We start from the raw sequence: 16,732 nt of genomic DNA, 5'->3' as shown, positions 1-16,732 counted from the left end.
ATCTCATGCATATTCATTATGGATGTCCTGAAAACCTGAGTGACTGGGTATGACCTAAGGACTGGGTTAAGAACCCCAGCTGTAGAGCAGTGGTGTGCTTGCATGTAAAGGGTATGGCTGGAGATGGTAAAGACACATAAGGTTGAGTAGTATTAGCAGTGGCACAGTAAGGCCAAGAGCATATTGATTGAGTGGCATGGCTAAGGAGACTAGATCCAGGAATGGTATGGTGGTGGTATGCCTTCTGTTTATCACTGATTGATTCAACCTTTTAATTACTAATTTTACTTTAACTGCAGGGAAACATGAGCCGAGGGAATAGCCTGTTCTTCCGAAAAGCACCCACAGGAAAGACCTATGTGTGGGACGAGAAGCGATTTACTTAGTTGAGATCACTACACCACCACTCCTGTTTACTTGTGCCAGGAGCCCCTGACTGAACAGAATTATGGGAAAAGATGTTGATTTGTATACATACTATTTATGATAATGTATGTTTTTAATACTTTCTCTTTTCCCCAAGATTGAAACATCTGTGATTTGTTGGAATTCAAAGCAACACAGAATATAACGGGTGCTTGTCTTCATATTTCTAGTGAAGAATCCTGTTCTAGCTCCCCCAGTTTAAAGTGCACCAACAAGGTTTGCCCATGTTTTCAGCTAAAGAAGTGGAGTAAAAGCCTTCCATAGAAATCAAAATATGGAGTTTGTTTTCATTGTCTAAATTACCTGCCCACCTCTCGTGTGGTTTTATTAGGCGAGCAAGTTTATCTCTTTAATTGTCACATCAGCTGTCTAGCAAGCTCCCACCCTACATAACAGTAGATAATGGTGAATGAACTGTGCCAGTGACCCCTGGCACTGTTGGGAGAAGGTATTGCCCCTGTGATGCAGCAGGATTGGGCAAGTGATTCCTGTAGCTGTAATAATATATCAGAAAACCAGAAAGGTTCTTCCTCCATAATCCATAATATGCATAACATTTATAAGTCATATCTTGGGTCTCTTTGGCACAATGTATGAGCTCTCTTTGTGTATGGTAAGAGTTGATGTGATAGGGACAAGGAGCATTTGCTGTGTCTATAGGTGAAGGGAGGGCCAAGGAGTTTTCTGTGTATCTGTGGTGAGGGGAGGAATGAGGAGCTATCCTCCATACCTGAGGCTTTCAAAGTTGGTTTCTTTTAGGTCCAGCTCCCTGTCTGTCTGCCTCCTTCTCTTTCTTGCCCTTTTTCTCACTTCCTTTTATTTTTTTTCTTTCTGTTTCTCTCTTCCTTTGCCACTTTTCTAGTCTTTTCATTTGTCTTCCCAGTACCTTAATGCTTCCTCTCTTCTCTTGTTTCTTTTCCCTGTCCCCTTTATTTTCTCTTGCTTGTTTTCTTTCTGAATGGCTATATCCACTGACCCCCTCCTACAAGATCGGTTTTATTTTTTTATCTCCCTGTTCTCCTACCTCTTAGTTTACCCTTGGGGTCATTTCTTGGTGCTTAGTGTCAAGCAAAGATAATTGTGCCTTGATCCTTTTATGACAGCCAGAACAGGAAAGGAGAGGGGGGACTCTATAATCCTTCCAATAAGAAAAGAATTGAGCAATGAGTGCACTATATGTGATGAGGCCCATGTTGGTGCCAGTCCTTATCTGCTAGGCAGGTGGTGGTGGACATCCAGGCTCAGGAAACAGATAAACAAGACATTCCAGTGCAGTTTGGTGCTTTGTCACTGCTACTTGTGAAAGCCCAGCACTATGGCCCCTGTTTAAGGTTTCACCATTGTTACATGTAATTGCCAAAATTAATGCACAGTAACTGTAAAGCTTCCTGATGGAGGTGTTCCTTGTAGCTTGCCACTCAGTTAACACAGAAGAATGTCTTTACTTTGTATTAACTGAATGGCAGATAATAAGATACAGTTACAATGCATTAACTGTGAGGCACACTCCTTGCCCATTTCACACACCCCTTTTGTGTTGGGTTGTTAGCACAGGAATTACCACCTGCTAACCTTTAGGCCCATATTTACTAAGACATTCAATATTTGATCATCTGGATTGGGTGTAGCACTGCACTGCTCTGCTTTGTTTTGGTTCAAATGAAGCATTGGGTTTCTGCCCTCTTAGGGAAGATGTGACTTGTTTACATAATGCTACTTCTGTCTGCCTATGTCCTTCCTTTGCTAAAACACTATAGGTATTCAGTTGCCATGGAGACGGTATTGCTGTTTTTCTAAAGATTAAGCTGTCACAGCTGTCTGATTCTTTCTGGATTGTTCGTCTCCAGTAATTTCACAATAAAGGGGGAGGTTTCATGGATTCTTTGTTTTGTTTTGGTCTGGTTCTTTCCTCCTGTTCTGTTGGGCTTCCAGTTCAATTGGAACTGGTCTTTCCTGGGACTTCCATCAGCAACTAGCCAGGGGAGATGTTGGAGTCAATTTTCTTTCCTCATGATTGCTTGTCCTCAGATTGATCTTTCCACCTCTGTACACCTACCAACAAATTTTCTGAGAATCCAAATTCTTTTATGATGAAATAAAAAGCAAACTGTATGAATCCTGTCTTTATTAGGTCTCTTTTCTCTGGCGTCTTGTCCTGACTCTGATCCCCAGTTTGTGGTTTAATGATGTGCTACACATGACCTTTTGGTTTGTTTATTTGACCTGGCAGTTCTTTCCTGCTGTTTTTTTTCTGTCCACTTAATTTTGAACCAGGCTGGGGATTTTGGGTCATTGGCCTTCACGTACATTATCTGGGGATTCCCACCACCAAACATAACTTGGGACATTACAGTGATCATTGTGTGCTGGGGGCTTTGTGGCCTCACTCTCTTTTTGGCATCACTCCCACATAGTGACCATCACCCCCTACTGGACAGGGAGGATGAATGGCCTTCACAGCATTGCCAATCTTGGCCAACCTGGAAAGCGGAAGTTCTGACTCGGGAATCAAACCAGAGACCTTCTACATGGTAATGTGTAGTACCTTCCACTGGGCCAGCCCTACATGCTTTTCCATGTTTTTCCAAAGTACATAAATCATGCTTGGGACTACATTCAGACCTTTGAGTTGGTTTCTGTTAGCTGTCTGACATGCCAAAAAGAGCTTATAGGCAGCTTGCACAGACAGCCCCAGAGGAGGGATACATGGGGTAAACTATCTTGCACATGTGGTTGTGACTGACTTCTCCCAGAAAAATGACTGGTGCAGAATATTGTACTACTTTCCCACTTCACTAACATCTGTGATCTGGAAGGTGTTTGTTAGGAATCAAATGTGCACAAATGGAAAAGGAAACACACTGTTCCCACAGGGCAGGCTGTGTGTACAGCCTGATGCCAATTTAGCACTGATGTGGTTCCTCTTAAAATAGTGAGAAAAATTGAGAACCACTATTAAACATTCTGGAGCCCATGGCAGAAATTTGGAAAGGTGACCCTAAAGTCCATCGTCAGCCTGTATCTTCTTTAGTTGTATGGAGGCCCCCCCCCCCCCCCCCACCAAAAAAAAAAAATCATTCCTGGCGCTATCTGTAGCAATAGTGAGAGAACCAGAGAAATCTGTAGAGATAAGTGTGCTGAAAAGGTCCATTGATAAATTTTCAACTACTGCTAAAATAATTTAAACCACTGTAATACGGAATTAGCAAGACTGTCTATGGGGCTCAGCTCTGTACTGTGCAGTGCCATTATAAGATACATTTACATTACTGCCCAGCCTGGTGTCATTCTGCACATTGTTTTGTTTTGGGGTTTTTTTTTAATGGTCAGATTAATGTTCCACATCTGGTCAGAATCTAGACTTCCCAGTGGAGTCAGATGGCAAGACCTCCAACATGTTTACTATGTGGTCTCAATGTCATCCAGAAGGACCTGTCTTCAGATCATGACTTGTGATCTTATTTATTTATTTATTTGTTTGTTTGTTTGTAACATTTATACCCCGCACTTTCCCACTCATTAGCAGGTTCAATGCGGCTTACATAGTAAATCAGGTTAACAAAGTGATATAGAATGGGTGCAGTTGTAATATAGTAAGTAAAGAGGTGGTCGTTTATGTGTGGATAGGTAAGATGGGCAAGGAAGGAGGATGGAAGAAATAGGGGAATGGGAGGAGGGTGTGTGTATTGGGATTAACGTGTAGATTTAGTATGGGGAAAATGCAAGGGAGGGGTAGGAAGAGGGATGTATTAGATTGTGTAGGGAGGGGTAGGAAGAGGGATGTACTGGAAAGGATTAAATAGGGGAGCATAATCCAGGTTCTGTTTTCATAGTCTGATCCGGTAGTACATATGGACTTGTAGCCATAAAGGGGACATCTATACATAGAACATTACTGCAGTGTTTCCTGGTGCTCTCTTGCCATGGTAAGTTACAGGAGGCAGAGTGTTGGTGCAGAATCAAAGACCCCTGATCCTTCAGCAAACGAGAGTACAGTTTATAAGGTCTCAAATGCATTTGTTGAAATTATGCACAAAGGTTTAGGCAAAAGTTTTCATTTTAAGCTTGTCATTAAAAAAAAGTCAATAAATACTTGCAACCCTTGTTGTGGACGTGGATCACATATTTTGTTCCTCTCTCCAGCATGATGGTGATTGCATGTTCATAGCAGATGTAAGGTGTGGTTACTGGAATGGTCGTGGATTTGCTACTTTATAACAAACTACATTTATGTACGTGTTCCTACCCCAAAGAATTTATAGTCTAAGTGCATATGAAGCCTGTTTTTGCATAGGGTGTCTAGGTGGGAAATGGAATGCCCCAGTTGGGGTGTTCACACGTTCCCATTTATTTTACAAAAGTCTCTGTTGAATATGGACCTTTACTTTTAACTCTTCGTTCAGAATCTTCCTACTTGAAATTTAGATCTGGTTTAAAAACAAATCTCTTTCAAAAGGCTTTTGACGGGCCTTTACAGGATCAACTGCTTATTAGTGGGACCTGGGTCTGCTCATTTGTGTGTGTACATACTGGGTTCTCTTGCTCTCTCCCCTGATCTATCAATTTATGGATTTCTTGTTTTTCTCAGATTTAGTCTGTAAACCACCGAGATTGGGTGGCAGAGCCAGTGGCGGGAGGTAGGGATGGTGCTGGGCAGACTTATATGGTCTGTGCCAGAGCTGGTGGTGGGAGGCGGGACTGGTGGTTGGGAGGTGGGGATGGTGCTGGGCAGACTTATACGGTCTGTGCCCTGAAAAGGACAGGTACAAATCAAGGTAAGGTATACACAATAAGTAGCACATATGAGTTTATTTTGTTGGGCAGACTGGATGGACCGTGCAGGTCTTTTTCTGCCATCATCTACTATGTTACTATGTCATTAGTCGTATTAAGCACGAAATAAACATAAATATATGCTCGTGCCAATATCAATTTTGCAACTTATGTGTGTAAAATGCCAGTACTTACATGCATAATGTCCAGAACAAAACACAGAAGAACAAAAGCTCCACCACTAGCGCAAAGCTGCAGTGTTGTCTCTGGAAGTTAAGACATTTTGGCACCAAGCACATTCTGTGTTTGCTATCTCCATTATGCTGTTGTGTAATGTCCAGGAGAGCCATTTAACAATTGAAGGGATATAACTTTTTTTTTAATATTCTGAGGTGGTTTCAGACATATGTGGGAGTTCCCAACCCTCACCTGCCAAAGCCTTCTTCACCAGTGCGCCGCATTCCCTGCCCTGTGCTCGCTCTTCCTCCTGACGTCCTGCACATTCCTTTAAGTGAAACTGAGCATGTTCAGTTTCACCTAAAGGAGCATGCACAGGACGTCAGCAAGAAGAAAGAGCAGGGCAGCGATTGCGGCTGTGCCGGAGACCGGCGCTGAAGAAGGCTTCGGCTGGTGGGGGTTGGGAACCCCCACCAGCAAAGGTATTTGCTTTTTCGGGGGAGGTGAGGGGGTGGCGGGGGGTGAGGTGCTGGGGCAGCAGACTAAAATGTGCCCCCCAACTCGGGCTCTGGCCCCCTCCCACAGTGAGGTCTGGCTACGCCCCTGCAAGAAGCACCTGTATAAAATAAACCTATGCTATAAAATACATTTATATGTATGTAATGAAAGAACATCCCATTTGTTGTCCATGTACCTTGTGAAATTCCTGTGTGGTAACTGGGTTTAATTGGGCTTGGAGGTGAGAGCCATTAGGGTTCCCACTTCCATTCTCCATTTGCCCAGGTTGCTTCTAGAGGTTTGAAACAATTGCTTAGAGGTTAACACCACAAATATCAGGTAGCTAATTTGAGGCCTCTTTTATCAAACCGTGCTAGTGGTTCCTGTGCGTCAATGCTGACAGAGCCCATTCAAAATGAATGGGCTTTGTCAGCATTACCACACTGGGAGCCACTAGCGCAGTGTGATAAAAGAGGCCCCTGGTGCAGTAGACATGATTTGGAAATACTGTTGCTGTTTTTCTTGTTTGTTGCTTGTTTTTAGATGAAAGTTTTAATTTTTATGTAATTATGAAAGTGTACAGAATCTTGTTACATGATGAAATACAGGGGTGTGATGAAAGATTAACATATGCCTAACACCTATTCCATATCATCAAGCAGATCAATCCATAGACTGGTGGGTTGTGTCCATCTACCAGCAGGTGGAGATAGAGAGCAATCTTTTGCCTCTCTATATGTGGTCATGTGATACCAGGAAATCCTCTGTATTCTTTCTATCTAGCAGGTGTGTGGTCACACGCAGCAGCTCTGGCTTGGTCTCCACGCCTATTTACTTAGGCTTTGTTGAGTACCTGGGGTTGAGGGCTCTTTGTGAGCAAGTGCAAACCTGGTGGTGCCAGGTCCCTCCTTTTCTCCCCCCTCCCGCTGGCTCTGTTAAAAAAAAACCCAAAACATAACAATCTTGAAGCAGAAAAGATTTTACTGCATCTGTTCACTGGGACACAATTCGTTGCAGCTCAGAGCAAGAAGCAGGTAATTTTACCTTTTTCTAGAAGGCAGGGGGTTCCCCGAACGTTTCCCTCATGGATCATGGCGTCGGATGGTAAGGACATGAAAACGCTCCCCGGACCGCAATTGCGCGGCTAGTGGGGAGGCGCGGGGATTGGAGGCAGAGAAGCCCTTTTTGGGCGCCCTTCTGGACTTTGCTGATTTAGCCGGGTTTTCCTCTGCTGGAGCGTAGGCGGCCTTTCCCGCCTTAGGCGCCCATCCCCCAATATCTGCCCTTCCGACATCGGTCACCCATGCAGCTCGGACGGCCTCTGGTATGGCTGCCTTTCAGTTGAGCAGCGGTAAGAAGATGGCGAAGTTTAAGCGCCATGCTTCCCGCGCGGCTCCTTCGCGGAGTGACGCGCCGGACGCCATTTTGGATGCACAGCGCGCCTCTCTCCCACTCTATGGAGTGAAGGTTGAGAGTTCCTCTAGGGCTGTGGCCTAGGTTGCAGAGGTGCACAAACGGGGTTTCTCTCCCGAGTTTATTTTGTTGCTGCATCAGGCCTTTCAACTGCAAAACGCTGCTCCTGCACCCCTGTCAGATACGGGAGAAGAGGCTTCCCTAATCAAGCGCCCTCGGGTGGACCTTCAGGTCTTGGGGGACTCTGTCTCCTCTGATGTAGATGAGGGCAGCGTTTCTGAGTTCTCCCAAAAGTCCCTTGGGGATTCTTTGGCGGAGGCTGATCCTTGCCCTGATGGGGGAGATGACCCCTCTGCAGTGCGGCTTTTTCGCTCAGAAGAATTGCCTAACCTGTTAGTTCAGGCTATGAGCATCTTGAGTATTTCCTCTCCGGAGGAAGGCCCTCCTTCAGCCTCGGCGGGTTCTGCTATTATGTTAGGAACCAAGCGCCCTTCCAGGATCTTCCACATCCATGAATGCCATGAAAACTCTAATTTCGGCTCAATGGGATTCTCCTGAGGCGAGCCTCAAGGTAGCCAGGGCCATGACTCATCTGTACCCTCTGCCAGAAGGGTGAACAGGAGGCCTTGCGCTGGCCGGCAGTGGACTCTCTAATCACTGCTGTGACAAAAAAGATGACTTTGCCGGTGGAAGGTGGCTCTTCCCTTAAGGATTCACAGGACAGGAAATTGGAAGCGGCCTTAAAGTTAGCCTTTGAAGCGGCCGCCTTGAGTTTGCAGGCCTCGGTTTGCGGCTCCTATGTGGCCAGGGCATGCCTGATGGTGGTGCAGCGGGCCTCCCTCTCGGATCCTTCCTTGAGGGCAGATTGGCCGGTCCTGGAGTCGGGCTTGGCTTACTTGGCAGACTTGCTGTATGATGTTTTGAGAGCCTCGGCAAAAGGTATGTCTCAGACAGTCTCTGCCCGTCGATGGCTATGGCTTAAGCATTGGTCAGCTGACCATGCCTCCAAATCCTGCTTAGCCAAGTTGCCTTTTAAGGGCAAGCTGCTCTTTGGGGATGAGCTGGACAAGATCGTGACAGATCTCGGCAGCTCTAAAGGTAAGAGGTTGCCGGAGGTCAAGGCAAGGGCCAGCAGTGCTCACCCTGGTTTCTCTAAGGGTCGTTTTCAAGAAGCCCGTCAGTATCACCCGGGCAAGTCAGGCTCCTCCTCCTCCAAGCAGAGGTTCTCCCCAAAGCAGCATTCCTTTCGCAGAGACCACCGCTCAGGAGATTCTTCCTCCGGTCCTCCCCCAGGGTCTCATACCCAATGGCGGGGCCATGGTCCATGGCCCAGAGCAGATAGGAGGAAGGCTGTCCTCTTTTCTGGGCGAGTGGACCAGGGTAACTTCAGACGCTTGGGTTCTAGAAGTCATCAGAGATGGCTACAAGTTGGAGTTCTGCCGGCCCCTAAGAGACGGGTTCGTCAAGTCTCCCCTCAAAGTGGCAGCAGTTCAGCAGACTCAGGATAACTTGCTCTGCCTTGGGGCGGTGGTCCCAATGCCCGTAGAGCAGCATGGCACAGGACATTACTCCATTTACTTTGTGGTGCCAAAGAAAGGAGGCTCTTCTCGGCCTATTCTCAACCTCAAGGGAGTCAATCGGGCCTTGCGAATACGGCATTTCCGTATGGAGACTCTCCGCTCCATAATTGCTACGGTACAAGAAGGAGAATTCCTGGCATCCTTGGACATCAAGGAAGCTTATCTGCACATTCCCATCTGGCCGCCTCATCAGCGCTTCCTGCGCTTTGCAATGCTGGGCCGGCACTTCCAGTTCAGAGCCCTCCCGTTCGGGTTGGCTACGGCTCCGCGGACCTTCTCCAAAGTGATGGTGGTCATTGCGGCTTATCTCCGCAAGGAAGGAGTGCAAGTCCATCCCTACCTGGACGACTGGCTGATTCAAGCTCCCTCCTTTGCGGAGTGTGGGAGAGCGACTGACAGGGTCATTGCTCTTCTGAGCTCCCTGGTATGGATCATCAACCGGGAGAAAAGTCAGCTGCGCCCGACTCAGTCCCTGGAGTATCTGGGTGTTCGGTTCGACACCCAAGTGTGCAGAGTGTTCCTGCCGGACAACCGGAGCTGCAACCTTCAAGCCCAGGTGGGCCGGTTCCTAGCCTCCTCAGCTCCTCGGGCTTGGGATTATGTGCAACTGTTGGGCTCCATGACGGCCACGATGGAGGTAGTGCCCTGGGCCAGGGCCTATATGAGGCCACTATAGCACTCTCTTCTTCGGTGCTGGACTCCGGTTTTGGAGGATTACGCAGTTCGCCTTCCCCTGGACCCGGCGGTGAGAAGGGCGCTAAGTTGGTGGCTGATGTCAGACAAGTTGTCAGCCGGTATGCCTCTCACGTCCCCGGAGTGGATTGTCATTATGACGGACGCCTGCTTGACGGCCTGGGGAGCCCACTGCCTGGGAAGGACAGCGCAGGGGATATGGTCGCCGGCGGAGGCGAAGTGGTTCCATCAACCTCTTGGAACTTAGGGACATTCGGTTGGCGCTTCAAGTGTTTTTTCAGGTACTGATACTGAGGCCAGTTCGAATCCTGTCAGACAATGCCATAGCCGTGGCCTATGTCAATCGCCAGGGAGGTACCTGGAGTGCCCCCCTAGCCAGGGAGGTCATGAAGTTATGCCAGTGGGCAGAGGCAAATCTGGACCAGCTTTTGGCGGCTCACATTGTGGGAGTCCTGAATGTCGAGGCGGACTTTCTCAGTCGCCATACTTTGGATCCCGGAGAGTGGCAACTGTCTGCTCGTGTGTTCTTGGAGATCACGAAGTGCTGGGGCATGCCGACCTTGGATCTGATGGCGACCTCGGCCAAGTGCCGCGGTTCTTCAGCAGAGGACGGGACCCTCGATCTCTGGGGGTCAATGCTCTTCTCCAGCAGTGGCTGGTACAAGAGCTTCTCTACGTGTTCCCGCCTTGGCCTATGCTGGGCAGAATTCTCGGCCGGGTGGTCCTGGTGGGTCCAGACTGGCCCAGATGCCCTTGGTATGCGGACCTGATCCGGCTTTCCGTAGACAGTCCTCTGCGGCTTCCAGCGGAGCGGGGCCTCTTACATCAGGGTCCTGTGGTGATGGAGGATCCCTCCCCCTTTGGTCTTATGGCCTGGCTCTTGAGCGGAAGCGGCTGAAGAAGAAGGGCTTCTCGGACAAGGTCATCGCCACTATGCTGAGAGCACGGAAGCGCTCTACTTCTATGTAAGCCAGGGTATGGCGTACCTTTGTATCATGGTGCGAGGCGGGATCCCTGTCACCCTTCATGGCGCCAATTGCTTCAGTGTTGGCGTTCCTGCAAGAAGGTCTGGAGAAAGGCCTGTCGCTCAGCTCTCTTAAGGTCCAGGTAACGGCTATAGCTTGCTTCAGGAGATGCCTGAAGTGTGCTTCCCTGGCTTCTCAGCCAGATGTGATGCGTTTTCTCAGAGGGGTTAATCACCTACGCCCTCTGCACTCGATAGTGCCTACGTGGAATCTCAATCTGGTGCTGCGGGCCTTGCAGAATCCACCCTTTGAGCCATTATCGCGTTGAAAGCGGTCTTTTTGGTGACAATCGCTTCAGCCAGGAGGGTTTCCGAGCTCCAGGCGCTCTCGTATAGAGAGCCATTCCTGCGGTTCACGGAGGCAGGAGTGTCTATTCGCCCAGTGCCTTCCTTCCTGCCCAAGATTGTTTCTTGCTTCCATGTGAATCAGCAGCTTTGTCTACCCTCCTTCCGTAGGGAGCATTATCCAGAGGAGTATCGTGCTCTCAGATGCCTGGATGTTAGACGAGTTATCATCAGATACTTGGAAGTGACCACCTGTTCGTGCTGTTCGCGGGCCCCCGTAGGGGTCTGCAGGCATCTAAACCTACCGTGGCACGTTGGGTCAAGGAAACGATTGCGGCGGCTTATGTGACTGCAGGGAAGGTGCCGCCTATCCAGCTGAAGGCTCATTCTACTAGAGCACAGGCGGCTTCGGTGGCAGAGTCCTGGTCCATTTCCTTGGAGGAGATTTGCAGATCGGCGACTTGGGCGTCGGCTCATACCTTCTCACGGCATTATCGCTTGGACGTGGCAGCACAGGCCGAGGCCCAGTTTGGAGCTTCAGTGTTGCGTTCTGGGATTTCCATGTCCCGCCCTGGGTGAGTACTGCTTGGGTACATCCCACCAGTCTATGGACTGATCTGCTTGATGATATGGAAGGTAAAATTATGTATCATACCTGATAATTTTCTTTCCATTAATCATAGCAGATCAATCCATAGTCCCTCACAGATATCTGTACTGTTTGTTCTAGTTCAGTTATATTTCAGGTTCAAGTTTAGACTTCAGTTCCTGTTCAGGAGGACTTCAAGTTCTTCCACTTGGATTTCCCTGGAGTTGGGACGACTTTGTGTTACAGTGAGCTGCTGCTTCTTTCCCCCCGTTTCGATGGTGGTTGGATTCATAACTAAATTATGCTAGTGCTCCCTACCGCTTCGTGCGGTAGTAGGGTAGCTTTGTTTCCCTCTCGCTTTGGCGGTGATGGGTTAAGCCAGCTCCTCCCGCGGTTGTGGTAGCAGGACATGCCAGTTCCCCCTGTGTTGGCGGGTGTGGGTGTCCCCCCCCCCCCCCCGCTTCGGCGGAGGTTGGGTGGCGGAGTGTCCCTTTGTGGGTGTAATTCTCTATGTTTGGTGATTCCTGCAGATGGAGCTTTGATATCGACTATTCTGAGGATTTCCTGGTAGCACATGACCACATATAGAGAGGCAAAAGATTGCTCTCTATCTCCACCTGCTGGTAGATGGACACAACCCACCAGTCTATGGATTGATCTGCTATGATTAATGGAAAGAAAATTATCAGGTATGATACATAATTTTACCTCAGTAAACATAGTAAATCACAGCAGAAAAAGGCTGAATTGGCCCCAGTCTGCCCAGCTAAGATTCTTCCAGTTTGCTATGCATAAAAAACATCAATAAATAACTTACATATGGAAGGCCATATGAGATTTATAGGTGGCTTTGATATGGGAAGGTGATTTGTGGATGTTTCTTTTTCTATGTTTTTTTATGTTTTTAAATTTTGCTTTAAATTATGACCCGCCTAGTTCTCTTTTGTGGATATAGAGTGGGATATTTAAATCAAACTAGTCTTCTTCCCACCCAAACTCTCCACATCTTTTTATGTGATCCTTCAACCCTTTTCCTATCATTGCCCTCTATATCAGTCTCTAGAATATTTTAATGTAGTGTTCACTACCTCCTTCAATGGTACGCATTCTCAGGCCTTTTTATTTTCTTCGTTGGTTCTTAGAAGCCCAACAGATTCAGATAACATTATGTGGCCAAAGTAATACATTTACGGATTAAGTTAAAATGAGAAAAGACAGAAAAAGAGAGTTTACAAAATACTAATAACAGTAAAATAAAATTGTAATATAAAGAGAAGTCAATAGCAAGAACACTTCATCCAACATGTCATTGCCACATCTGTATGTTGGCACCAAAACCAGCAAGACTAAGGTCCAAACCCCCCAGCTTCCCCCATACTCATCTAAGTATAGGTATTACCCATGGTTACTTCAGATAGGTTACCCCAGTGAACTTAGATGCCTGGTGCAGCCATACTACTGATGTTAAGTCATAATTGGCACTCTGCGCAGGTTACCCCAATTTGTGTTTGGGAGCAGAATGCAGCTTACCCAGGGCTCTTGGAGTCCTAACTCCAGCTCCATGCAGGTTACTCCAATCCTCCTTAGAAGTCTGAGGCAATAAGTAGGAAAGAATTTACTCTTTACCTGATTGCATCAATGTCTGACTTCGGGATACCACATAAGTCGCTTCTTTGGATGCTAGAGAAAATTATTCTAGCTTCTCACAATTTTTCTCTCCTCACTACCTGTTTCCTCTACCTTGTTTACATCCTTCCATTTCTTTTCCAGTTGCTGAAGCTGGTACTTTAGAAATACTTAGGATTTCTTGTCCTTTTCTCCTAGTTGCTTTTCCCAGAGGTATGAGGGTGCCTGTAACTGGTACTGTAATAATAATTATCCTCAAAGAGAGAAGGAAAGTACCCCACACTAAACTACGGTTTCTTTGCGCCTCTTCTTTCCATTCTGTCTAGGAGAAGCTCAAAAATAACAGGAATATTTATAATCTGGCAATCAGCTGGCAGATTGCAGTGGGTGTGTAATAGCAGTGCCTAATGAAGCTGTGAATAATTCATAAAACCTTTGCAGTTTCAAAATGTTACAATAAAAAAAAAAACTGCATGTGATACACAAATATCAGAGCTAAAAATAGGGGTTGCAGGGTTTCATCCCCCACTAGCTTCATGAGCTCTCTCTGTAGAGCAGGAATACCTTCAATCTAGGAAGCAGGTCTCTGGAGTTCAAATGGCAGAGTGCCCTGGAATAAGTAATGGATATATTTAATTGAAATCAACAGGTGCCAAGAGATGTCCCATTAATTTTGTGATGGTGAGACACATATTCCCAGCCTGAGACCTCCTAAAGTCCTTGAAAATAAAATTGCAGCTGTTGCTTATACAGAAAGGAAAATATTTTGTGTGTTGTTTTGGATTTAGTTCACACCTTTTTCAGGTGCAGCTCAAGCCGAGCCACATTCAGGTACACTGAGTAATTCCCTGGCCCTGAGGGGCTTACAATCTAAAGGACCCTTTCAGTAAAGCTTAGAGTGTGCTAACAGTTATTAGTGTGTGCTGTCACATGGCCCATATGTATAAAATAGGACATGCATTTAGCATGTACTAATGTTTTTTTAGCACATGCTAAGCTTGACTAAAAGAACCCCTAAGTTTTAACCTGTGGCAATGGAGGGTTAAGTGACTTGCCTAAGGTCAAAAGGAGCATCAGAACAGGCCCATTTTAACAACTAGCAGATGCCTCCACTCCATAAGAGTGAGATCTGAACCTGTGTCCCTGGTTCTCACACCAGTGCTGTAACCACTAGGCTACTCCTCTGTTCTACTTTCAAGTTTATTAAGACTTGATATACTGCTTTTAAGCAACAGTCATAAGACCTTAAGAGTAGCCATACTGGGTCAGACCAATGGTCCATCTAGCCCAGTATCTTGTTTTCCAAACAGTGGCCAAGCCAGGTCACAAGTACCTGGCAGAAACCCAATTAACAGCAACATTCCATGCTACCAATCTCTGGGCAAGCAGTTGCTTCCCCATGTCTATCTCAATAATAGACGATGGACTTTTCCTCCAGGAATTTGTCCAAACCTTTTTTAAATCCAGATGTGCTAACCAATATTACTACATCCTCTGGCAAACAGTTCCACAGCTTAACTATTTGGACTGAGGGGGAAGAAACTCTAAAACAATTTTACAGTTCTTTCAATACATACAATCAGATTCAAAATTGACTACTCCCCAGAAAAAGTCAATTTTTTTGATACCACAGTTTTAATCAGCAATGGCTACATACAAGCATCCATATATATAGGAAATCCATAGACAAATGCAGCTACCTCCACAACTCCAGCTTCCACCCTTCACATTAAAAAAAAATCCATTATTCATAGCCAAGCCACAAGATCTGACCCAGGGGACAGAGATAGGCACCTCAAAATCCTGACTGCATCCTTCAATCAGAAATGCTACAACCCCAAAATAATCTCCAAGAATATTGCCTCCTCCCTCAAAATACCCAGGGGAAATCTGCTACAATGCAAAGAAAAGAAAGCCACAGACAGAACCCCCCTTATAGTGACATACAACCCAGAGCTGGAAAAACTGAGGAAAATCATAAGAGATCTGCAGCCACTACTCCAGGAGGATGAATTACTGAGAGAGCTATTCCCATCCTCACCAGTGCTGGCCTTCTGACAGCCACCCAATTTAAAATACAAGCTAGTGAGAAGCAAGCTCTCAACAGAGACCCATAAAGAAGAGAATAGCACACATCCTTGCAATCTATCCAGCTGCAAACTATGCCAAAACATTTCACAAGACCCCACAGTCATTCATAAAGGAAAAATATTCAACATAAAGGAATCTTTCACATGCTCATCTTCCAATGTAGTATATGTCACCCAGTGCAAAAAATGTGATGAAGGATGCTATATTGGAGAAACAAACCAGATGGTGAAGAAGAGATTTAATTTACATAGACATCATATGAAAACTGCCAGTGCCAACCAGGATGTTACCTCTGTGGGACAGCACTTCACAAAACCAGAACACTGTACTAATGATTTTATGTGAGAATACTTAAGGGAAACTTTAAAACAATACAGTAATGCAAGACCTTTGAAGCCAAAATTATTAAATATGTTGACACCCACCAGACAGGACTTAACAAATATCTGGATTTTCTAGTCCATTATAAACCATGAAATTCACTGCTTTGTCACCCTCTGATCACCATGCATATCTCCCTGTCCCCCATCCTCTCAGCCTTCTCTGTTTCTCAACTAGCCCACCCCTCCCTCATCCTTTCAGACCATCACTGAAATACTTTGATGTTTCACTTATATATATTGTTACTTATCAACATTTGCTTATTTCTGATCTGACGAAGAAGGGCTACCTTCAAATGCTAATCAAAAAATGTATTTAGTTCAATAAAAAAGGTATCATCTTATTTTCTTTTCTCTGTTTTATTTTATTCTATTTCTATTGACTGCTCATGTAATTTAGAAAGGCTGTATCTCAGCAGATCCTCTTCTAAAATACATGAGACTTGGATGCCCTTTCTAAAAATGCCTTTCCACATCTACTACCTGTAGGCAATAGAAGGGGGTGGGTCACAGAGGCCATGGCTCCTACCAATATTTTTGGCCCACACAGCATCAGCAATCAGACTTTGCTTTGTATGGTCTCCTCAAGCAAAAATATGTTCTCTTGTCCCTGCTGCTACCTGGAGATGGACCTTTTGGTCATAGTCTAATTGTGAATGTTGTAAGTTGTTGATTAGAAAAAAAAAACATTCTTCCCCTAAATTCACAATATAAATCTTATACTGCCAAAACTAACACAATCTCACTATTAATAAGTGTGATAATGGCAGTTTCCTTGTCCACAACATCAATATAATTAGGTGGGATGGACCTCAAAAATGATGTGAAATAACAGCATTCACTCATGGTCAATTGCATTCAGTTGTATTACTTTATAAACTTGTGTGGTGAAATATATTGTCTCTTCAAACATAAAATAGAATATACATAATAAGCTGGCATGGAGGAGTAGCCTAGTGGTTAGTACACCAGTCTTGACACCCAGAGGTGGCTGGTTCAAATCCCACTGCTGCTCCTTGTGATCTTGGGCAAGCCACTTAACCCTCCATTGCATAGGAGCCAACGCTGTGGGTGCTTGAACACCCCCAATATTGAGAAAATTCCTTGTATGTTGCAAGGGAGGGGTTATTTCCATTGGGCTTTGCACCCCCAATAATTACAAAAAGTTGGCTCCATT

The 16,732-nt window shown here is 45.9% G+C and overlaps 1 protein-coding gene across 1 annotated transcript in view; it reads left to right on the top strand.

The window, feature by feature from the left end:
- The window catches only part of MTCH2 (mitochondrial carrier 2), a 107,424-nt gene extending 104,877 nt beyond the window's left edge, over positions 1–2,547 (top strand). Inside the window, exon 13 of the mRNA XM_030200943.1 lies at positions 300–2,547. Within this exon, the coding sequence (XP_030056803.1) occupies positions 300–386 (87 nt within the window). The 3' untranslated portion in view covers positions 387–2,547. The remainder of the gene's footprint in view (positions 1–299) is intronic.
- The last annotated feature ends 14,185 nt before the right edge of the window (positions 2,548–16,732 follow it).

Source organism: Microcaecilia unicolor, chromosome 4 (genome assembly GCF_901765095.1).
Source record: "Microcaecilia unicolor chromosome 4, aMicUni1.1, whole genome shotgun sequence".
NCBI lineage: Eukaryota > Metazoa > Chordata > Amphibia > Gymnophiona > Siphonopidae > Microcaecilia > Microcaecilia unicolor.
Note: the sequence above shows the minus strand (reverse complement) of the source record. Positions and strands in the feature narration are given on the sequence as shown.